Source organism: Hemiscyllium ocellatum, chromosome 6 (assembly GCF_020745735.1).
Source record: "Hemiscyllium ocellatum isolate sHemOce1 chromosome 6, sHemOce1.pat.X.cur, whole genome shotgun sequence".
NCBI lineage: Eukaryota > Metazoa > Chordata > Chondrichthyes > Orectolobiformes > Hemiscylliidae > Hemiscyllium > Hemiscyllium ocellatum.
This window is the reverse complement of record NC_083406.1, coordinates 81,449,987-81,475,053: the sequence shown is the minus strand read 5'-3', so window position 1 is coordinate 81,475,053 and position 25,067 is coordinate 81,449,987. Positions and strand designations below refer to the sequence as shown.

Genomic DNA, 25,067 nt, shown 5'->3' with positions numbered 1-25,067 from the left:
CTCAGTGATTATAAATGCAATTTCAACTTAAGTAGCAACAATTACACTCTCTGTTTATTTGCTATAATGTACATGATAGGCACTAGAAAGGTTTCATGCTTATTGTAGTGATTGGAATGAGGTCAGCCAGCTAGACTTCATGAAATACAAGGGTTGGCTGACATAAAAAAAGGGAGTATCAGAGATACTGATATTCTGACGATAACAAGTATAAATAAAGGGTGACTTGCTGATTGGATACTAGCACCTGTGGAGTTATTTCACTTATGTTAATCTCTATTCCACTGATGCTATGGAAACTAATACTTGACAGAAGAGAGCATTTTGTGCAATAATAAGTTGTCTTTTTTTAGATCTTTAACAGAGAAAACTGTCCCAATGAGCTTTACAGAGGCATAGTCAGACAAAAATGGATATCAACCAAGAGAATACAACAGTTTAGTTAAATAGGCATGTTTTAAAAGAAGTGAAAAAGCAAGGCAGTTCAACAGGAAATTCCTGGACTTTGTACTGATGTTCTAAGAATATTAAATTAGTTCCCAGTTTCCCAGTACCTCCAAAGTAGATTGGAGTGAATTAAATCGATTAATGGATGAGTATGTCTTAACATTTGATTTGCCTGAGGTGGTGTATCAGTTGTGGGCTATGGATACGAGTCAAGAAAGCACAGAAATAGCAGAACCTGAAAGTTGCAGGAATGAAAATTTCAGCAGTAGATGAACTGAGGCAGGGGTGGAAGCATGAAAGGTTATTACATTCATATAAAACCTTAAACATAGTACAAACATTCCAACATGCTTTACAGAAGCATGATCAAACAATATTTGACACTGAGTCACCTAAAGAGGTCAGGACAAAGAGGTAGGTTTTAAGGAAAGCACCACAAAATTATACAGATCAGAAGTTGTGAAGCTGGTCTCAAATAAGACAACAGATAAGGCATTACAATTGACCACAGCTCTGAGAGTTACAAAGATGAACGAACAAAAGACCAGAGTTCCATCTTCTGATTGACATTTGGTAACCTCTATCGGAAAGTACAGTGTGCAGATGTTTGGTTCAGGCAGAATAAGATTTGCTGCAATTATGTCCTCAGTCAAATATCTATCAATACTTAGTGATGCAGAGAAAGAGCAGTACAAAATTAAAAATAAAAACAAATTGTCATGTTATAAACTTGAAACTTAGAAGCTGTTTCATCGTAATAGTTTGACTAATACCCACCTCATCTCTTTATGAGAACTTGATATCTGATCCAATGCCATTCGATAAAATTTTATTGCCTTGGGATAATTTCTTTGCTTGAAGTAAATATTTGCCATGTTTACCTTCAATCGACCTACCAGTAAAAGTAATATTTTAAAAACTTTATTAAAGCGCAATTGCAGAAGAAAGAATATTGAAATCTTTCACTCATGTAAACTGAGCAACAGGAAAAACCATTCAGGAAGTCAATTTATCAACAAAGGCAGTTTTGCTGAATTCAGATTCCAAACCTTTCTCCATTTCCCTTAACATCTTTATTCCCCAAGTATCTATTCTCTTTCAAACATCTTTATGATGGGTCTGTCTTAGCATATTTTTGAATTTTCTTTTCATTTTAACCATTTTATTCTATATTCTAAGATTATATATTCAGTTCTGGAACTGCAGCTTTTGTAGGAGCCCAACCTTATCACAGAGTTAAGATCCTTCATATCACATACCAACCCCTGATTGACTGTTTAACTTCGGGTTTCCATCAGACATTTTACTTATCTTGATGAGCAAACAAGGAGTTATATATCAAAGTTTACAGATGACACTTAACAGAATTAGGAATTTTGGAGAAGGAGGCACAAGTTAACAAAGAGACAAAAGACCAAAGGCAATGATAGACCAAATGAGTGTACAGAACTGTGGTAACTGGAATTCAGTGTGGACATGTGTGAGGTTAGCAACTTTGGATTGGAAGAAAGACCTTTGTATATTGTCACGATATCGAAAGACAAGTGGCTGTTGAACAAATGCATTTTGGAGTTCATATACATTAATGTTTAAAAGATGGTGCCAGGCACAAAAATTAATCAAACGGCTATTAAGGGGATTCAAATGTAGTGATGTTTCAATTGTACACAGCTTTGTCAAAGTCCATCTGGAGAACCATATTCAATTTTGGGTATCAAAAGTCAAGAGTATGAGTGTAGATTCACCATGACGATACTAAGTGTATAAGGTAACATTATAAAGAACAGGTTGCACAATATGAGGTATGTTCTCTTGAGTTGAGAAGATTGAGAAGTAATCTAATTTAGGTGGTTAATTTAAGAGAGCACTGTGGTACAGTGGTTAGCACTGTTGCCTTGATGCCAGGGACCAGGGTTCAATTTGAGCCTTTGGCAACTGTCCATGTGGAATTTACATCTCCCTGCATGTGCATGGGTTTCCTCTGGGTGTCTGATTTCTTCCCACAGTCCAAAGATGTGCTGGTTTGGTGGATTGGCCATCCTAAACATTGTCCTATAGTGTCTAAGCATGTGCAGGTTAGGTGGGTTAGTCATAGTAAAAAAACCCACAAAGGATTATGGGGAATGGGCAGTGGGGTGGATCCGGTTGTGGTGTTCTTTGGAGGGTTGATGCAGACTCGATAGAACCAAAGAGATCATTTAGCCTATGAAAATGATAAAGGGATTCAAAACAGTGCATATAGGGAAACTTTTTCCTGTAGTAAGAATCCAAAATAAGCTGCCGTATCTAGAGCTGGGCCATTTGGTGGTGAAACAAGGAAACGCCTATTAACAAAAATAATGGAATTAAATATCTCTGTCCTTCAAAAGGCTGTGAACACCAGATACATTGACAATTTTAAATCTGAAACTGAGCTTTTTGTTGGATAAGTGGAAAGGATCAGAAGCAATGGATAACTAATAGAATTGAGGTGATAAAATTAGTGATGAGAGAACCGAGAGGCTTAACAGCTTTATTTGTTTCCACATTTTGCCAAGGGCATAGACCCTTTTCCTTATGGGATAGCAAACTGAACAGAACACTCCAAGTGAATATTAACTAGCTCTACATATATAAAAGCAAAGTACAGTTTTAATTATATGTACAAAATAAATTCTATAAAGCTTTCGATTAAAGATATGCAACTTTTGATCCTCTTTAAAGAAGCAGGTTAGTTTTTGATTTCTTGCATATTTTTCATCATCAACATTTATTCTCCTTTAGATCACAGAATGACCATTTTACACTCAATACATAGTGAATGTCTTAATGCCCCTTAATATTATTGCACATGGTATGAAACCCCATAAGAAAATCTGAAAGTACTTATATATTGTAATTGACAAGGACCACATGCTTTCGAGCCATTCTTAACAATTACATAGAAACACAGGCAGAAATTTCCCCTCCCTTGGGTGGTGAGAATAAGGGTGGTGAAAATAATAGAGAACAAGGTGACTTAATTGGGCAAGAGTCCAAAGATAAGATTTTTGATGACAAGCAAATCTCTCTCAATTAAATCCTCATGCTTCAGATGGCTAGTTCAGCATATCACTGTCAGGCATTAAGAAATTTATTTCTATGTATTTGCATCTCGTTAATAGCTCAACTTGCCATTTAAATCGTACTTCCAATCATCTTCTCTACAATCAAGAAACCAGATTATGCAAAAACCAAACCAAAACACAGAGCAGGTGCTTATTCATTTATCTCAATAACACCCACTACATCTCACAGAATGGTTGTGCTGGTCATCTAGCTACGCTTTACACTAAACCACTACACCTCAACAAGTGTCTCCAATCTCAATGGCTAAACTCTCCCTGCACCCTTCATCCATGCAGCTCAGCATTGGCAAAGCACCAGCCTCAGAACATCATGATGTTTGGTCTTAGCCCTACTTTTCAAGCATTCGTCTTAATAGTGAGGAATAGAGAGGAGTGTCCTCCTTATGACAGGTCATTTTGCATTGAAAGACAGCAAGGCATTCTTTATATCTTAGCCTGCTTTTTAGCACAGGAGAGACAGGCAGCATGTGGTGGTAGATAGCGCTAAGGAGTAAAGTATACCTATCAGAAAGACGGTGGACACATCACTGCATGGCATGGTGCAGCATCAACATCAAAGCTGCAACATATGCCAGCAGCTTACTTTGCATGCGCTTTCAGAAAATGGCGACGTGTGCAAGTCAAGAATGCTGGGTGTTAAGTGAGGTGAGGGTGGACTCCAGTCAGTCAGGGATAATGCCACAGTCAGACAAAGAACTCATCCAATTCAACTGCAGGGAGTAAAGCAATCTGACAGGCATTTGGCCCTATGAGAGTCCAAGGATTAGTGTCCTTGAAATCTGTGGATTGAATCACAGTCAATCTTCAAGATCAACTGTAAGCAGCCTGGAGATTACACGTAGGTCAGGTGAGACACTTTTGAGAGATCACTTCAGTGGAGGGAGTTATAGTCGTTCAAAGTTGTCCCAGCAAGGCAGCCTAGTTGTAGGTCACATTCAGTAATGGGGTTTGGTTGCTAATAGTCAGGGGGCTTATCATTGGTACTGTGGGACAAGTGAGCACCTCAAGGCTGGTGATGGGCCTCATTGTTCTGAGTCACTGAGGGAATGGTGACAGTGAAAGGGGACAAGTGGAGACAGCAGGGGGGGACCTCAGTTACTTGGATAGGCTGGGTATTCACAAGTGGGGGGACAAGCAGGTCATAGTTACTCTGGTTTTACATGGGGAGTGTAGGGCATTGGAAGCTTTAGAATCAAGTAAAACAAACACATTAATTTTAATGTAAAGGGGTTTAATCGAAACATGGAAGGACTGAAAGGTCATCGAGGCCATAAGGACAGCAACACAAAAGAGAATGTGAAGGATTGGAGAAATTCATAGATCGCCTACAGACAGGGCCTGTGAGTAACTCATACAAACACATGGACGAAACTTCACCATATCAGATCAAAAGTCAATTGTGCAACTAGTTCATAAAATAGATCTGGCTGCGTGCAAAATGGATGGGATAGATAACTATTTCTTCCCATGGGGTGGAATTTACAATAACATTCTTTTTGAAGCAAGCCCTGCAAAGGGAAATTACAGTAATTACATTAATTTAATTTATTAAACAGTCTGCTTCAATTCTCATTTCGTCTGGAGATTAGCAATCGTCAAAGAAAACAGATAATAGATTGATCTTTCTGGTGCATGCTCAAACATCTTATCAGTAAAGGAAATCAGCACTGCTGATATCATTGATGTGTACTTGGAATCAGAGGTCAGGATGGAATCCAGCCAAATGCGAATGCACATTAAACTCCACCTATCACTGATCTGCCCATCCGACCAAGCTGTCTCTGTCTTCCTGCAACTTAAGATCTTCTTCCTCATTACTATCAACCCAGACAATCCTTGGGTCATCTGCAAGCTTATTTATCATTTCCTCCCCCCCCAACACCTCCAATCATTAGCAATAAGGGACTCAGCACTGATCTGTGGTATGCCACTGGACACTAGCTTCCAGTTATGCAAACAGCCTTTTTCTTACCTCCCACTCTATTACTCAGCCAATTTAGGATCCAAATTATCAAGTTACCCTGGAAACCCAGTCTCCCATATAGGATCTTGTCAAAGACTTTGATGAAATCCATATAAACCACATCAACTGCACTACTCTCATACAAATGTGATCACTTCCTCAAAAATTTTTAGCAAATTTATTAGGCAGAACTTACAAAGCCATGCTGACTATCCCAAACACTATGCCAAATAGGTGCCAAACAACAATCTCCTCCAATGAGAGAGAACCTAACCTCAACTTTCAAAGGCATTACCATTATTAAATATCTCAGTATCAACAACCCATGAATTACTACTGACTAGAAACTGAATTGGAACCAGCCATATAAATAGCCGCTACAAGGTCAGAGGCTAGGTATTCTGCAAGTAGCTCATCTCCGATACTTTTCTCCTAAAGCCTATCCACCATCTACAAAGCACACATCAGGAATGTACTTTGTGCAAGTGAAGAAGCCCGACATCATCCAGGACAAAGCAGACTGCTTGACTGCAACACATCAATAAACATTCACTCCTTCACCACATATACTCAGTAACACCATTGTGCATCATCAACAAGACGCACTGCAGAGATTTATCAAGGTCCTCAATCAGTACCTTCCAAACCCACAACCATTACCACTTAGAAGGATAATGACAGTAGATGCATGGGAACACCAACCTCTCCAAGTTTCCTTCCAAGTCACTCACAATCCTAACTTGGAAACATTTTATTATTGTTCCTTCACTAGATCAAAATCCTCAAAATCCCTCCCAAACAGTGTTATTGGTCTACCTACGCCAAATGGACTGCAACCAATCAAAGACACAGGTCACCAAGGGCAATTAGGGATGGATAATAAATGCTGGTCCAGCCAGTGAAATCCAAATCCCATGAATGAATGAAAGAAAAAAAAACAAACTCCATAATGTTGAACTAATTTGTGACCATCAACGCAATATTTTGGAGGTACCAAGTCTTGTTTATAATGGAGCACTTGCAGGTCACTGCCTCTTTCCAAGATGTTGAGCCATACAGGGATGGCTGCTGGGAGTCAAAAGATACACGTATCCAAACCTAATTCATGACACCTCTAGGAAACAGCTAAAGTACAATATGCTTCCACCAGGACCCTGTTCGAACAGACTACAGGTCTGGTGTTTGGACAACTCCAGCAGGGCTTTAGAGTATAGCCCATACAGGCAACCCCTTATCATGTGGTATGCAGTGTTGTTCACAATTTGAGCCCACAAAGTGCGATGTCCTTGATGCAGAGGAAATGAGAGAACAAGAGCAATCCTCTGAGGATCAGGAGAAAATTCCTGATGAAGGGCTTTTGCCCGAAACGTCGATTTTACTGCTCCTTGGATGCTACTTGAACTGCTGTGCTCTTCCAGCACCACTAATCCAAAATCTGGTTTCCAGCATCTGCAGTCATTGTTTTTACCCAGATTAATCAGAAGGTCTGCCCATAAAAGGAGGACAGAGCAACACTTCAGAGAGCTCAAAAGGCCAGAAACTACCTTACTGCCACCCACTTCCAGGATGAATATACTCAGTTGACAGGTAAGTGTAGATTTTATAGAGGTTAAAGTGAATGGGAGCCTTTGAGGGACATGACACATGTAATACAAAGGCCTGTAGGATTAGTGAGATATATTCACAGCAGCAGAGTTAGGACAGGTGATGGCCTTTTGTAAGGAGCAAAGAGTTGATGGGCCATCAGCTCTTGCAGACCTCAGGAGGTTATGGACCTCTGCTGCCTGCATCATTTCATGGTGGAGACTGCACTGACCCACGCAATAGTCTCTACCCAACCTGGTTTAGTCTTTTACTGCCAAAAGCTGGTAAAGGACTCACCATCTTTCTGTCACCCTGTACTTTAATGATCGAGAGCCATCTCTGGAAAACGAGGAGCAAGCTTAATTTCTTTTGTCATCTGATTGGAGTTAAGAGACAAATGCCATAGTGCGAGAAGCAGTTCCTGGCTTACAGCATCTGATCTGTTGTCAGCTGGACATTTAAATATGGCACCAGTGCCTTGGTTATTGGAAATACCCAGCAGTGGCAAGAACCTTCGTCTCACTCATCACAATTCACTAAGTAACTCATTTGCACAAATATATGAGAAGAGAAGTGAGTAATTATGTGAAATACATCTCTGAGGCCATGGCAAAAACTCACTTAATGCCACTGTTTAACTTCAAAAATGAAAATCTCAATCACACAAACAAAGGAGCAAGTCATGCAGCTGTTTTTGATCAGCAAAATTTCCCTTCATTTCAAAATTGAGCAAGGTATTTTCAAGACAGACATCAAGCTTCTTGTCTGCATTAACAGAAAACCAATAAGTCTGATAGTAAAATTAATACTTAAAATTTAACAATCAGAATTTAATTACTTTATGAAGAGGGTGAGATCAATTTACATATAAAATAGCCATCAGTGATGTTCAGAATTTATTGCAACCACAAATTTGAAATCATTCCATCAACAGTAAGAAACAAATAGTTTTTCAATCATCAAATTTCAAACATATGCAAATCTGACAAAACTTAGAAGTATTATATTACTTTATGAATTATTGCATATCTCATTGTGCATTCCTATTTTCTTGTTATCTTGTTTTTTTAGTGATACAAACAAGCAAAGTGTATAATTATTGAAATACATATGTCAGCAGCAAATACTTGTCACAAACAATAGCAAAGTTCCTTTACATGTTGCTCTTGTCTTTTTCAAACAACATTTTCATAAGTTTCTGTTATCTAGCATTTTAAGGTTTGCTTTTGTATTTGTTGTTACACCAGCTCTTTTGATAAGTTAACGTAAATTACTGGACAATACATTACTCAAAATTAAGCAGTTTCAATTGAGTTTCCTGAAATGGTTATTCATCATATTTAATAGTAATTCAAAGACCTTAATAAACATCAGTTATTAGTTTTAAAATACAACAAAATCACAACATTTTCAACATACATATGTTTACTGGCATATAAAGCGCATTTCAAACAGTAAAGCATCGATTTTTAAAAAAATGGACAATACTTCTATCTTACCCGCATTGTTGAACATTTTGTTTTTCACTATCACTTGATAGGTATTTAATGCTTCTGCATACATATCATTGACTGCATATTGACTGGCTAAATTGAAAAGTACCTACGGATAAATTAATCTCATATTAATCATGACTGAAGTTACACCAAAATTCTTAATTTTCATTGGTTGTAAAACGTTTACTTTGAAATATACAATAACAAGGAAAATCATGCTATGTTTATCAATGTTAAGCAAATGCTGATATTCAATATCTAACTCACCGAATAAGTAAGATCCAGATTGATATGATCTGAAGATGCTGTTTGCTCTCTTTGTCTCACCAGTATTCTCTCCTTTCTACCTGCTTCCTTTGCTTTTTCCAAAGCCTGAAACAGCAAAAAAGGAATTATGCACTTCTTTAAAGTCTGAATCTAAACATCTGATATATCTCAAAGAAAACTATTAAAAAACTCAAGAGGTCATGTGTCTATTTTTAACTTTGTATTGAATGCTAAGTGCTACCAACAAACACTGAAAAGAAAAGGTAAATTAGACTGGTCTAGATGCTAATTCACATATGTCACTCAGCCACTTTTGGAGTTGCACTGGCATGTACATGTGATAAAAGTATCTATTACATCTCAGCCAAGAATGACATTTCTTTTTGTTTTTTAAAGAAATCCACTAGTCACAACTTGTCAATGTGAAGATGCACCATTTAGCTCAACTCTTTGCTTCCATCTCTTAATCAATCTTCTATCCATGCTACATCATCACTAAGACTATGGGCCCTGACCTTGTATATTAACATTTCATGTGATGCCTTATCAAATGCCTTTTAGAAATTCAAGGATATTACATCTACTGGTTCTCCTTTACATTTTCTCACATTTTTTGCAGTAGGCTGCTCAAAGGAGTGGAAAATTCTGCCCCTTGTCTTAACATTTTAATGTGTTCTTTTTCATTTCTATGACATTGAGATATTTTGCTACATTACAGATATAAACAGGTGAAAAAAAGCCTGGTGTCTTTGTTTAATTTCTCAAAGGACAAAAATGCTGATAATGCATTAATCTTTCAATATTCTACCTGATATGGCAGCCAAGACGACCTGGAGTACAATTTGAGTTAACAACCTCCCAGATTAAGAAGTGAGAGTACCATCACTGAAAAAGCTTTACACATCTGGTGGAAATTAATTTAGATCTAGAATTGTTGTTTCGTTGAGAAACTTTTTACATTCAAAGCTTAACACACAACATAAAACAAAGTATTTTCCATCTCGGACAGGTTTTGGTAGCCTTTGGAGATGAAAGGGGGATTTGGCACAATATAATTTTTATTTATTGGCTATATTTCTTTCTGTGCTTTTGCCTTTCCCTGGAAGTTACAAAGGGCATGACAGTGAGAGTTGTCTGCTCATGATGCTCCAGCTATCATGTGTAAAGACTGTGTCTTTTCAGTTTTTCATATTTTTAATTGTGGATTAAAATAAAAAAATGAACTTTTTATAAACCAAGAATTGCTAAAGGATTAGTGCAGGTTTTAAAAGTGTGCAACCTGATACTTACTGTAAGCACCATTTACACAACTGTTAGTTCAAGCAGTAATTGAAGTATAGTTTGCAGATGCTCTGGATTTGAGAGGTGTATATAAATGATGATTAAACCAGCAGCATGTTGTTGATTGATAACTAATTGCTGATCAACAGAGCAATGACAAAGGCCTCATGATTGGTTCTCAGATAGCTGAATAGCTTGGGGCTAAGTAGAGGATAGTGAGAAGCCATCTGACCTCTATCAGCTCAGGTGCTGTTTCTATTCTATACAGCAAAAGCCACTTTAAGGTTGAAGAAAAACAACTTATTTCTCCTCTAGCAGTTGTTATAAGCTGTGAATTTTAATTTAAAAGTAAGAGACTTTTACAAGTGCTACCTAGCTATCCTGTATATCCGGCAAACCAATGAAAGAACCTGGAAAGGGAAGACTGAGAAGCAGTATTCTGATTTGCACAAGAACCATCTCAGCATATCCTGTGAACAGAGTCCATTGAAATTCTTTATCAGTTTTCCTCCATCTATAACACCTCTGTTCTTTACCTTGTGCATGTGTGTTTAAAGGGGAGTTTATAAGGAAGTTAGAGTTTTAGCTAAAGTTAAGTACCAATGGTTCATAATTGTTTACTTGTAGCTAGAGTCAATTTACTTGTATTAAATAGTAATTCATGTTAAGAACAGAATCTGACTCATGCTTTCTGTCAATCTGGGTTGCAAAGTCAACAAAATTAGAGAATTCTGCATATTTTGTAACTTTTTTTTGACAAATCTGGGAATATCAGGGCTTGTTTTCCAGTACAGTACCCCATTGATCATAACATATGAGGTGTGGGACAGGATGAAAAGACCAGATTGTTTTCTTGCTGGTTAATTTTTTATGTTCACAGAACATGTTCCACAATGAAATTCTTACCAACTGTAGGTCACCACATCTATTGGCAATGCAACTTTCTTCAATCAATTCATTTACAATCTTCTCTAAATTCTTAACTTTTTCTTCTGGCCTACAAAATATGGTAAGGAAGCACAATAACAAATTTTGGTGAGGGCAATAATAATTTACATCAAACAGTCAAAGATGTGCTGCATAAAATATTACTTTCACCGATGTTTACAGGTTGCCAAAAAATAGCAGATCATCCAGTCCTATAATGAAAATGTATTTAAAAGCTACTTAGGAAATATTCCACATTACTGTATACAGTTACATTAATGAGAGAGGAAATGTAAATGCATTATAAATGTAATGAAATAAAACAAAATGTAAATGGACCATCAAGACTTTGCAGCAAAACTTCTTTCACAATTTTGGTTGAGGGGTGTTGTTTAGTGCTATAGGATTTTTTAAACCTATAGATTACACAGAAGGTTGATTTAACATCTCATCTAAAAAGTAGCATCTCCAACAATGCAGAACTTCCTTTGCTTTGCCCTAAACTTACTATCTAGCTTTTTAAAAATTCTCTGGAGGTCAGAGGGTTACACTTGATTGAAAAAAAAAGATGCGGTGTAAAATAGTCCAATCACATCACTTTTATTACTGAGCCATTAAGCATCATATAGGTAAAGTGCCAAGTGGAAAAAGTGGTGAGTGTTAGTAAAAGAATGTACCTGATTTACAGCACATGCATGGAAACACAAGCAGACAGATTCTATCGTAAATATGTGATCCCCTCATCCAAGTTCTGTGTTTTGCTTACTATACAGGCAGCAAGAAAAGAACATTTACCTCAGTATAACAAAAAAACTCCACTACACTATTCTGTGAATGATTAACTATTAAGAGGAATGCTTACTTATCCTGATACTAAGTGCTACATGTTTTGAAGTAGTATTGTAGTCTGACTTACGTATCTTCATTCTTTGTTTCAAGAGGTGGAGCAGGACCTCTTGATTGCCCAAGTGGATCAAACGTAGAGCCTGAAATGAACAAAATATGATTTTTAAAAATATGATGAAATGTCACATTTACGTTCAAACAGTTATCCTAAGCAAATATAATAACTGAAAGTAAATTCTTAGACAGATTAATGAGGCTGAAAAGCAATCAATACTACTTATCCATAGGCTTTATCTCAACTGCTAGGGAAGACCAACGAACAGACTTATGAGGCATTGACAATCATGATAAGAAAGTGAAAAACAAAATACTGAGGAACCTCAATTATCCAGCATTCAATTATCTAAATTACGGATTATCCGGCAAGACTGAAAAGTCCCCATGCTTGGCTAAACTATGTTATCCAGCATTCGATTAAGTGAATGAAATACTCCCTGCCCATATCCTTTGGGTAATCGAGGTTCTTCTGTAATAGAAATTTGAAAGAAAAAAGTATACTCAGCAGGTTAGGCTGCATCTGCTATGACACAAATGGAGTTAATGTTTCAAGTCTTTCATTAGGCATTGCATTTTTGACGAAAATTCACTGACCCAAATTTGGTGTGGAAGGGTATTTAATCAGAGGGGAGTTTGATAGGTAGGGACTCCACTGCATTCTCACTTCCACTTGATTAAGTCTGTCATTCGAAGGACTATGCTAGTATTCTGGCCTTGCCACAAAAAGGCCATTATGTGGAAACAGACAAGGATGGCAGATTTAACTCCCTAAGGATAATTTTGTTCCGAGTTTGTATTCCTCCATGATGAGTCTTGAACACATTTTCAAGGTTGGGTCTCTGGAGTGAGAGTCTGTGGACATTATCATTGTGCCACCATATCCTCCAATACCATAGGCAGAATTCTATGAGCTCCCAAGTGGCACGTTTGCAGCCAGGGGTGTGTGTGTGTGTTTTGATCCTGTCAACCTGACCCAATTTTAAGCTGAAGGGGAGATGAGGCCAAGGGCATCTTACTTACCTCTCTTCAATTGAGGCCCTTAAGTGACCATTAATGGGGCCAAAGCCCAACAGGTTATTCTGCATGAGCCTCGAATGGGAAGTGGAATAGCACCTTGCCTCATGGCTCCCTTTTGACATCAGGCATATCCCTATCTCAGTCCCACAAGCTTATCCCCAATGTGTTAAGGGACTAAGGATCTGCCAGTGGTCCCAATGGTGGCCATATTCCGTTACGGAACTGCTAAGGCTCCAGAGTTGTTCGACAATAGATTGACCAGCAGCTCTGAGGCAGGACATCTTCTCAAGAGAGGGATGAGAAACTCTACTATAAAATTACCTATAAAACTCTGCCCCATGTAAAATAATGCCATCAATTATCATATGCAACATGAACACACAATGTAGAGAAGGAGCAGCGAGAAATATCCTGACTGTTCATTTTAATGTTTTAAGTAGAGCATAGGAAGCCCTACAATGTGTCATCCCTATACTTCCAGAATCCAGTCAGGAATCTTGTATGCAAAATACCTATTAGTTAAGTTCAAAGCTATTGGGATTTGCCTAAAACAAGGGAATGAAAACAAAACTGATCAGAAGGTAAAAGAAAAAAAATCACAGTTCTTGTTAAATTGGAATTGAAGGTGGTGGAATGGAGTGAGGTAGAAAGAGTACCAAGCGGACAACTCAAGGAAGAGTGTGGTTACTGCTTTGCAATTCTATCAATTATTCAGGTTTGGAAATCCAATATACGGTGGCACAATGCTTAGCACTGCTGCCTCACAGCGCCAGAAACCCAGGTTCAATTCCCACCTCAGGCAACTGTCTGTGTGGAGTTTGCACATTCTCCCCATGTCTGCGTGGGTTTGCTCCAATTTCCTCCGACAGTCCAAAAAAAATGTGCAGGTTAGGTGAATTGGCCATCCTAAATTGCCCGTAGTGTTGGGTGAAGGGGTAAATGTAGGGGAATGGGTCTGGGTGGGTTGCTCTTCAGAGGGTCAGTGTGGACTTGTTGGGCCAAAGGGCCTGTTTCCACACTGTAAGTAATCTTATCTATAATAGCCTGTAGCCTCTTCTTGAGATCGACAGGATTGGAAACAGCATAATTGAGATAAATCTCTAAGTTTTTGATTAGAGAAAACAAGATACTTGGGAGTACAAGTTAAAATAGAAAAGTGCACATTTAGGACTGACATCAGGATGCTCTTCACTAACAGTGATCAATACATGAAATGGACTCCCAGGTAACAGCATAACATGAAAAGACAACTTTCTTTTTGCACAAATAAGCTGATAATAGAGCCAAAACCCTCCCTGATCCATAATCTTTTCTCTAAAATATTTCAAATGAAACAGACCTCTGTAAGCTGCAGAAGAATAGCCAGCTGCACGTACTGCTGTCATAGGTCTAGCAACAGTAATTCCATCCTTAAAAGATGAAGAATAATGCTGTTACATATACTTTGTTTTCAAAGTAGAAAAGAGGCAAAATCATAAAATTACTCCACATGTAAACACGAATATCAGAGCGAAACAAAGAAAAACGTACTAAGAAAAATATATAGAAACTGATTGCTGTCCTTCAGTGTCAGAGATAGGCCACACAAATTGTCACCTACACCACACAGTGTAGGAATAAAAAAACTATTCTCACATTAGCAGGCTATGTTTAGCGGGGTATCACAAAGTTCAGTACGTGGTCCCCAGCTGTTTACAATATATATTGATCTGGATGTGGGACCAATCCATAATATTTCCAATTTTTTTATTCGTACGAAACTAAATGGGGATGTGTTTTGTAAGGAAGATATAAAATGGCTTCAGGAAGATTCAGACAGACTTAATGAATGGGAAAGAACTTGACAGATCAAACATAATGTCAAAAAGTGTAAAGTTATTTCCTTTGGTAGAAGAAACAGATGTACAAAGTGTTTCTTCAATGGTAAGATGTTGGAAAATGTAAATGTACAAAAGGACCTTGATGCCCTTGTTGACAAGTCACTAAAGATTGACATTCAGGTGTAGCAAGCTACTGGGAAGCTTAATGGAAGGTTAGTCTTTGTTACAAGAGAATTTGAGTCAGGAGTACCAAAGCTTTCTTTCAATTTTAAAAGAGCTTATTTAAGACGGCACATGGAGTCCTGTGTGCAGTTTTGATCTCTTTAACTCAAGAAAGATACTATTGCCACTGGGGAATGCAACAGAGGTTCACCAGACCTGTTCCCAGGATGGTGAAACTGTTTAATGAGAGATAGGCAAATTGGACCTATATAGTCAAGATTTTCAAAGAATGAAAGATAATTTCATTGAAACTTACAAAATACTGAAAAGGATTGTTAAGTTAGATGCAGGAAACATCTGGTTTTTCCTGGTTGGGGAGTCTAGAACCGGGGCATAATTTCAAAAGGGAGCTGCACTTACGTCCAAGAATTTTTTTACTTAGAGGGTTGTGAACCTTTGGAATTCTCTACTATAGAGGGCTGTGGAAACTCAGAAATTATGTAGTTTAAGGTACAGATTGGTAGATTTCTGATTACCAATGATGTATACGGTTATGGGTAAAAATGTTCGATCAGTACGACCACATTGAAGGGCGGTGAAAGCTCAATGGGCGAATGGCCTATTCCTGTTCCTATATTCCTAAGATAATAGAAACAAATCATTTTCTACAAATTCTATGCAAAACAGTAAAATTGTACAATTGTTTCCGTATATAATTCATTTTAAATATCTTCTCAGTAAGAATGTACCGAGTCACGTCACATTAGATGAAGTCTTATGATTTGATTGAGCCACATACTTTAATTCACAGCACCTGCTGCAGGCATTCCACCATGAAACTATTGATAATTTTTAATACATGATATAATATAACGCTGATCCTAACAATGGGACTACAAACCAGAAATCACCCCTCTAACATTTCCTTCACACAGATGGCCATTATCTATCTGTAATACTCTCAGCATTTTGTATCACAATTACATTTAATGAGAGGACTTAAATAGCTTAGATGTAAATAAAAGCACTGACAAAATAATAATGGACCTTAAAATATTGCTTAAATTAGGGCATCATAAAATAGCATTACCAGCTACGCAATTGGAGTATCCATTCAGAAACAAAGTTGAAATATTTTGTACAGAAATGCCTTTTCACTTTTCCATTAAAAACTCAAGTGTGTAACGATGTCCAGGAACTACTGTGACACAGAATCAGATCAAAATCTGATACTTAATTTAAATTGGCAATTTTTAAAAACTTTATTTGTACAACCAAAATAGCTTAGTATCAACACAAAACAAATGTGCCTTAATGCAAATCGAACAAATGAACAGCATAATGCTAAGCTATCAATAGTTTATCAATTGCAGAGTAAGATTCATACTCCCTGAAATTCTTCTGTTACATAAACCCGTTGGAGCAAGTTAAAATAGTTAAAATGATGATAATCAATTTATAATTTATTAAATAACAATCAACTTAATCATCAATAATAATTTTCAGAATGCTCTTGATAAATGTTATACAAGAAACCTGTGGAACACAGAAATGCAGGGAGAATATCGACAAGTTGAATTGGCTGCATAATATTAAACAAACGATTATGATAAAAATGCTGTGCTTCTAATAGTGTAAGTATGCCTGTAGGTATGAGTGCAGAATATCTGTGTTTCTGAAGATACTGCATAGAAAATGAAGAAAGGGATATGATTCAAAGAAAGAAGCTCCATGGAACTTAACTAGAAAAAGGAATTTCAAATTGTTTTAATAGTGAAGAAATCTTATGTAAATAATTAAAAGAATGATTTGGGATAAGGGCTTCACAGCCAAGGGAAGCTTTTAGTGTCCATGCCCAACTGCATGAGAGGTGGTGATGGTAAGCCATTTTCATGAATTACTGCAATCTCATGCAGATACTCCAACACTGCTGCAATGTGGGAAATTCCAAGATTTTAACCCATCAACAATTAAGGTGCAGTGATATATTTCCAATTCAAGATGTTGTGCAAATTGCAGGAAATTGTGGCATGTGGTTATGTTCCCAAGCATCTGTTACCCTTGTCCTAAATGGTTGAGGTCATGGATTCACAAGATGCACTGACGGCAACTTGCAGCTCCAGGATTCATGTATTAGTCGATCTAAATCTGGTCAAGTAATCCCTTCTCCCCAACCCCACTCCCACCCCCAGGACAGTATTGGCATTGAACTGCAACAGGAGATGCTTAAAGCTCTTGCGTGGGAGAAGATCATTCAATGGCATTGGTGTAGCATAAACACTTCTTGTCATTTTTTAGCACAATGCTGAACTTGTCCAAACTCTGTAACATGCATACAACTGCTCCATTATTGGAGGAGTTCAGTGTTTGTGGGGTCTGATGAGGACTCCAAGACAAATCATCCATTTGGCAAATCTGCCTGAAGCCTTCTATTTCACACTCATGTGCTTTGTTGTTTTTGCAGATGGGATTCTCATGGATCACTCTCATTTGTTAGTTGTCACCATCATTCACATCTGGAAATGACAGGGCAGTACAACATGGATTTGACACACTGGTTGTGGGATTGCTTAGTTCTGTCAATCACTTGCAGCTTACGCTGTTTAGCACATACGTAGTCCTGTCTTAAAGTTTAACCAAGTCAATATTTCATTTGTACTTTTATCTGTTGTCCTTCCTGTCACTTTCCTCTAAACTCTTTGTTGAATGCTGGCTTGATGATAATAGTACAGTAAATTATATAATAAAATGACATTATAAAATAACATTAAACTTAACCAAGTTTAAAGATTATTACTGAGTAATAACCTGTCATTTAAGAACACAGAAACAGGAGCAGGTCATTCAGCTTGTAAAGCTTCCACTGCCATTTAAAATAATCATGACTGATCGAAAACTTCAATGCCTTTTTCCTACACCACCTCCATAACCCTTTACATCATTCAAAATCAGAAACCTAAAAATCAATTTCTACGTTAAACATACAGAGATAGGGTAGAGGGGTGTGTCTGGGTGGGATGCTTTTCAGAGGACTGGTGTGGACTCAGTGAGGTAAATGGCCTGCTTCCACACACGAAGAATTCTATAGTCAAATATTCAAACCTTCTGTGGTAATGAATTCAAAAGGTTCAGAATGCTCTGAATAAAAATAATTCTCATTTCGGTCTTAAATGGCATCTCCCTTATTTTAAATTGTGCCCTTGGTTCTAGATTTTTTTCTTGGGGGGGGGGGGAGGGTTTGGTGCACATCAAAGGATCTGTCGTATTTAGCACAGTAATATTGCCACACAACACAATGGAGGATATTCTCAACATGAAAACGGGGCTTTGCCTCCGCAAGGACGTGCAGTGGCTACTCGTACCAATTCTGTCACGGGTGGCAGGCAGATTGGTAAGCATGAGTTTGAGGATGTTTTTCCTCTCGCGTTGATTCCTTCATCTCCTATCACAGACCAATCTAGCAACATTAACCAGCACGGTCAGTACTGGTGCTCCAAAGCTACTCTTAGTAGACTCTGAACAATTAAATCCCCCACCCAAACTATAAATTGCACTATTGTCACTCTCTGTGCTTCCTCTAAGTTGTATTTAACATGAAGAAGTCTTTTTGTATATCAGAATTTTCCACATTTACAATTAAGAATTACCCTGTACATCCTTTCCTCCTACCAATATTGATAATCTCACATAAAATCTGTCTGCCATGTTCTTGGCCATTCACTGAGCCTGCCCCATCTTCCTTACAACTTACATCTCCCTTTTGTCTGTTTAGCTTTGTACCATTACATTTGGACCCCACACCTAAATTACTATTATAAACTGTTAGCAGCTGTGGACCAAATACTGATCCTCGTGGCTCTCCTCTAATCACAGTTTGCCAATACGAGAACGATAATTATTATCTATAAATGCTGTGCTTAGTAGATAATTAAAAGTTTGATTACTTTCTTACCTGAATAACTCCAGTGGCAGGCCTTCCCATTGAAGAGGCCAAAGGCACTCTTGCCTACATTGAGAAAACATTTGTTTAGGTAAACGGCAAATAAAAATATATTATACAACAGAAGTACTAAGAAATTAATTTTGATAAATTTTTCACATTGAGTAAACGATATCAGCTTAATTTCTTTTTACTTTTCTCTTTTTATTTTTAAAATGTTGAGCGTACTAAACAGAAAACAAATATTTCTTTCCTGTCTTCTCCAATAAAATATTTTGTCAGGCCACTGCTCTGCACTGTTGAAGGCAAGACCCCAGAAAAAAGATCAGCTGGGCATGTAGCTAGAAATTGTGCAGTGCAGTTCTGTAAAGGCATATTTTAAGAAATTAAAGTTAAAGCAAAACAATAGTAGTTTCAAGTTTCACCTGCTCCAGAGATGTATCATAATTATGTAAGTTAGCTCACTGAGCTTGTAATCTTGTAAATGACATTAGTTTTGCTGGTGGTATCATTTACAAGGTACTATGCAAGAACTGTAGAAAACACTACATCGGACAAACTAGCAAGAAACTTGCCACCAGGATACATGAACACCAACTGGCCACCAAATGACGTGACCCACTATCACTAGTTTCTATACATATTTACAAAGAAGTTTATCACTTTGACTGGGACAACACACACACCCTAGAAGAGGCGAAACAAAGACATGCATGAGAATTCTTAGAGGCATGGTATTCTAACCAGAACTCCATTAATAAACACATTGATTTAGACCCCATCTACCTTCCTTTGAAAAAAGAACTGGAAATGACATCACCTCCTTAAGAAACCAAGACCTTTAAATAGAGAGACGGGACATACCACCAGTGCTTCATCGGAGACTCTCACTGTTGATGTTACCGAGTATGGTGATGAAACGTCTGAAAACAAACCTTCAAGCTCAGCGAGCTAATTTACATACTTATCATCAACCTGAGCTACAAATCTTCTCAAACATTGCTAATAATATATCCGAACAGGCTAATAAAAAAAAACTAAGAGCTCCAATGCTAGGTTTTTAAGAAAAGCTGCAACATCTGACAAAAAAAGACAAGGTTCACAAAAGATGTAAAAGATAACATTATAGGTAAGGCAAATCACGTAGAAAATGTCATTTTTAACATAATGAAAAAAAGGGCAGGAAGTTCTTGAGTGCAGGAGTCGTGATTTACTAAGGAAGTTGAATCTCTTGTCAAGAGGAAGAAGGCGGCTTATATTAGGATGAGATGTGATAGCTCAGTTAGGGTGCTCGAGAGTTACAAGCTAACCAGGAAAGACCTAAAGAGAGATTTAAGAAGAATCAAGAGGGGATATGAGAAGTTGTTGGATAGGATCAAGGAAAACCCTAAAGACTTTCTATAGCTATTTCAAGAATAAAAGAATGACGAGAGTAAAATCAGTCAAGCATAGTAGTGGGAAGTTGTGGGTGGAGTCAGAAGAGATAGGAAAAGCACTAAATGAATACTTTTCATCAGTATTCACACTAGAAAAAGACAATGTGATTGAGGAGAATACTGAGATACAGGCTACTAGACTAGACAGAGTTGAGGTTCACAAAGAGGCGTTATATATTTTTACACTTTCTAGAATTGCTAACGTCTCTGGACCAGATGGAATTTATCCAAGGACTCACTGAGAAGCCAGGGAGGAGATTGCAGAGCCTTTGGCTTTGATATTTATGTCGTCAATGACTTTAGGAATAGTGCCAGAAGACTGGGGGATAGCAAATGTTGGGAACATGTTCAAGAAGGGGAGTAGAGCCAACCCTGGAAATTATAGACCAGTGAGCCTTACTTCGGTTGTGGTTGGAAAGGGTCATAAGACATAGGAGTTATAATCATCTAGAAAGGAATAAGTTGATTAAGGATAGTCAACACAGTTTTGTGAAGGGTAGGTCATGCCTCATAAATCTTATTGAGTTCTTTGAGAAGGTGACCAAACAGGTTGATGAGGGTAAAGCTGTTGATGTGGTGCATATGGATTTCAGCAAGACATTTGGTAAGATTCCCCATGGTAGGCTATTGCACAAAATACGGAGGCATGGGATCGAGGATGATTTAGCCGTTTGGATCAGAAATCGGCTAGCTAAAGATGACAGAGGGTAGTGGTTGATGGGAAATGTTAATCGTGGAGTTCAATTACTAGTGGGGTCCACAAGGATCTGTTTTGAGTCCACTGTTGCTTGTCATTTATATAAGTAACTTGGATGAGGGCACAGAAGGATGGGTTAGTAAATTTGCGGATGATACTAAGGTCGGTAGAGTTGTGGATAGTGACGAAGGATGTTCTAGATAACAAAGAGACATAAGTAAGCTGCAGAGCTGGGCTGAGAGTTGGCAAATGGAATTTAATGCGGAAAAATGTGAGGTGATTCACTTTGGAAGGAGTAACGGGAATGCAGAGTACTGGGCTAATGGTAATATTCTTGGCAGTGTAGATGAGCAGAGAGATCTCAGTGTCCAGGAACATAGATCCTTGAAAGTTGCCACCCAGGTTGATCGGGTTAAGAAGGCATATGGCGTGTTAGCTTTTATTGGCAGAGGGATTGAGTTTCGGGACCATGAAATCATGCTGCAGCTGTACAAACTCTGATGCAGCCACATTTGGAGTATTTAGTACAGTTCTGGTCACTGCATTATAGGAAGGATGTGGAAGCTTCGGAAAGGGTTCAGAAGAGATTTACTAGGATGTTGTCTGGTATGGAGGGAAGGTCTTACGAGGAAATGCTGAGGGACTTGAGGCTGTCTTTATTAGAGATGTCAGAGATAGTTTATTTACTCAGAGAATAGTAGGGGCATGGAACACACTGCCTGCAACAGTAGTAAACTCACCAACTTTAAGGACATTTAAATGATCATTGGATAGGCATATGGACGAGAATGGAATAGTGTAGGTTAGATAGGCTTCAGATTGTTGCACCGACCTGTGGAACCATCGAGGGTCGAAGGCCTGTGCTGCACTGTAATGTTCTATGTTCTATAATGATAAAGTATATTTAAAGTTTGTAACTGTGTTTAGTTATCCGGCTGAAGAGAATGTCCAAGGTAGCTGCTTAATAAAAATTCAAAATTTAAAAATGTATATGAAAGCCTTTGTCATGGACCAGATCACATTCCCTCAAAATATATTAAGAAAGTAGTCTAGATCTTAACATTTTCTTATTTCAAAGATAAAGACCAGGTTCTGTGCAAACCGATTTGGTTAAACTCCTTGACGTTAAGCGAAACACAATTTATTCAAACACTATAGTTAAAATACAACAAAAGGAAGAACAGAATAATTTAATTCTACTGGAAAATTGAACAGAATAATAGATATAGTAACTATTACTAATTAACTGTTCCAATAAAGTAACATCACATGAACACCCCTTTGGTAAAAAGACAAATTCAGAAACAGATCGTCTCACACACAATTCAGCAACAAAGAGAGAACCCCAGCTTCTAGCTGTAACCGAGAGAGGGGAAAAAATAGCTTCTTAGAGGCTCCAGTAGCTTCTATTGAATCTAAAAGCTAAAAAAAATCTAGACATCCTGGCGTGTGAGAGAAGGCTGCACCATCCAGCCTGTCTCCATTGTTCCAACTTTTTAAAAAACCCTAAGGTCTCTCAAACTATTTATTTTACCAGAGACTGCTTGGTACACTCATTCAATTACTTCCTTGAACGAAACCAGGACAAAATACACATCTTAGAGCCACAGCTCCAGCACACCTTGAATATACAGAGGAACCTCGATTATCCGAATACAAATTATCCAAATTTTAGATTATCCGAACAAGATCTCAAGGTCCCATATAAATCTTACATTAAGTAGGTAAGTGAACTCAGATTACCTACTGAAGAACATGTGAAAATGCTGGCAAAAAACAAAGAAACACAAGCACTTCATACAACAGCGACTTGATTTTTTAAAACATGAGTGTTAGTTACACAGTCCTTTGCAGAAGTAAGTGCTTTACACCCGTCCCTTAACCAGGCCATTCATGAAAAAATGGCAGAGAAAGTAAATGCATATGCGAGGCAGTGCTTCTGTCTTTCTATCGTGACACTGAGTTCAGCGGAAACTGACAATGCTCTTGTGATTGTGGAAGCTGCTCAGGACATTGCTTAATGCTGGGATTTCATATATTTATGTGATGGTAAGGGTTTGGTCTTTCTCAGTTTAATCTGCAATTTGCAGAATGCAAAGATTAGTCTGTTTAAATAGCAGACTCATGAAAATTATAGATTTAAACAAACTCTCCAGTACAGCACAGCATTAGATCGGTATGGCTTTCTTTGTTTACGGTAAAATCAATTAACCGAATAATCAATTATCTGAATGAATTACTGCCCACCCATCTTGTTCGGATAATCGAGGTTCCTCTATACTTAACAACCCAGCCTGAACAGCCTTCTGCGGGAAAGAATCCCAAAGATTCAGCTCATTCTGAAAGAGACAAAACTCCTCTTATTTTCTGTCTTAAGTGTGCAAATAATTATTCAGAGATTATACTCTCTGGTCCTTTCTGCTCATTCAAGGAAAGGACCTTCTGCCTCTACCGTGCGAATCCCCCAAAAACTTATAAGTTTCAAGATCTCCTCTCATTCTTCCAACCTCCAAAGAGTACATGTCCACCCTACTCAACTTGTCTTCCTATGAAAATCTTTCCATACCCAAGATCAACCTAGTGGACTTCTAACATCTATAAAAGGAAAAAAAACCAGAGAGTTACACACAAAAGTTGGCTAGATTTTCTTTCCTGATTCTTCCTAGATTTCCCTAAACTTTTGCATCATTTCCCATCCAATAGCAGATAAAAAATGAAGAAAGAAAAAGAGAAGAGATAGAGGAGCAACTTTCTGTATGGAAATTCCTCAAACCAGTTCACAGAAGTGCAATCGTGCATTTATTATACAGAGTCATTATGGCACAGACACGGCCATGCCAGCAAGTAATAATGGACACTGAATCAGAAAAGAGTTTAGGATATATGACTAAATATTTGGTTAAAGAGCTCTGTTGTAATGAGCACCTTCAAGATGGCTATGTAGCCACAGCCACCAAAAGAGGGTCAATGAAAGTCACATATGCACTAGAGTACAGAAATGGAACAACACAGATAGAGTCATAGAGTCATAGAGATGTACAGCATGGAAACAGACCCTTCAGTCCAACCCATCCATGCCGACCAAATATCCCAGTCCAATCTAGTCCCACCTGCCAGCACCCAGCCCATATCCCTCCAAACCCTTCCTATTCATATACCCATCCAAATGCCTTTTAAATGTTGCAATTGTACCAGCCTCCACCACTTCCTCTGGCATCACATTCCATACACGTACCACTCTCTGTGTGGAAAAGGTTGCCCCATAGGTCTCTTTTATATCTTTCCCCTCTCTCCCTAAACCTATGCCCTCTAGTTCTATATCTTTCCCCTCTCACCCTAAACCTATGCCCTCTAGTTCTAGACTCCCCGACCCCAGGGAAAACACTTTGCCTATTTACCCTATCCATGCCCCTCATAATTTTGTATAAATTGAAGAGTTGCAGAGCTGCTGTATGTTGGAGATAGGAAGGCAAAGACCACTGAGGAATCTGAACATAAGAATTACAGAATCATAGAGTCATAGAGAAATACAGCATGGAGGAAATCAATGTATATCAAAGAGCTTAGGGTGATGGATAGCAAAAACTCACCAGTTTGGGATGAATGGAAAATGGTAGACTGGCCAGAAAACATGAAATACTTAAGTCAGGGATAGAAAATGTGTAAATGGGGGTTTCATCAGCAGATAAATTGAATCAAAAATAGAAACAGACAATATTACTGATGTGGAGGTTGACAGTCTTATTGGATGAAGATATTGGGATCGAAAGCTAAGCTCAGGGTCAATTAAGGCAATAGGGTTTTGAAGAGTCTGAAAAAGCTTAAGATAGCAGTCAGGAAGGGAGATGGAACCTATGGCTACGAACAGAGGTAGCTGTGTAAATCCCAAGGATTTATTACAAGTAGTTGTGGCTCATCTCTAAGAGAAAGAAGCAAAAGAGAAATAAGGACCAGATGAAAAAATACAGTGAGATAAATAAAAACAAAGGTCAGTAGAGAAAATAAAATGGCAAGTTATCT

At 38.0% G+C, this 25,067-nt stretch overlaps 1 protein-coding gene across 2 annotated transcripts in view; it reads right to left on the bottom strand.

Annotated features, from left to right (window-relative positions):
- Positions 1-25,067, bottom strand: part of ift88 (intraflagellar transport 88 homolog) — a 122,112-nt gene that overhangs the window by 79,591 nt on the left and 17,454 nt on the right. For both annotated transcript variants that reach the window (XM_060826712.1, XM_060826713.1), the window contains 7 exons: positions 18,927-18,980; positions 14,332-14,401; positions 11,989-12,058; positions 11,052-11,142; positions 8,865-8,969; positions 8,601-8,703; positions 1,225-1,339 (listed from right to left, as the gene is read on the bottom strand). In XM_060826712.1, the coding sequence (XP_060682695.1) occupies positions 1,225-1,339; positions 8,601-8,703; positions 8,865-8,969; positions 11,052-11,142; positions 11,989-12,058; positions 14,332-14,401; positions 18,927-18,980 (608 nt within the window). The remainder of the gene's footprint in view (positions 1-1,224; positions 1,340-8,600; positions 8,704-8,864; positions 8,970-11,051; positions 11,143-11,988; positions 12,059-14,331; positions 14,402-18,926; positions 18,981-25,067) is intronic.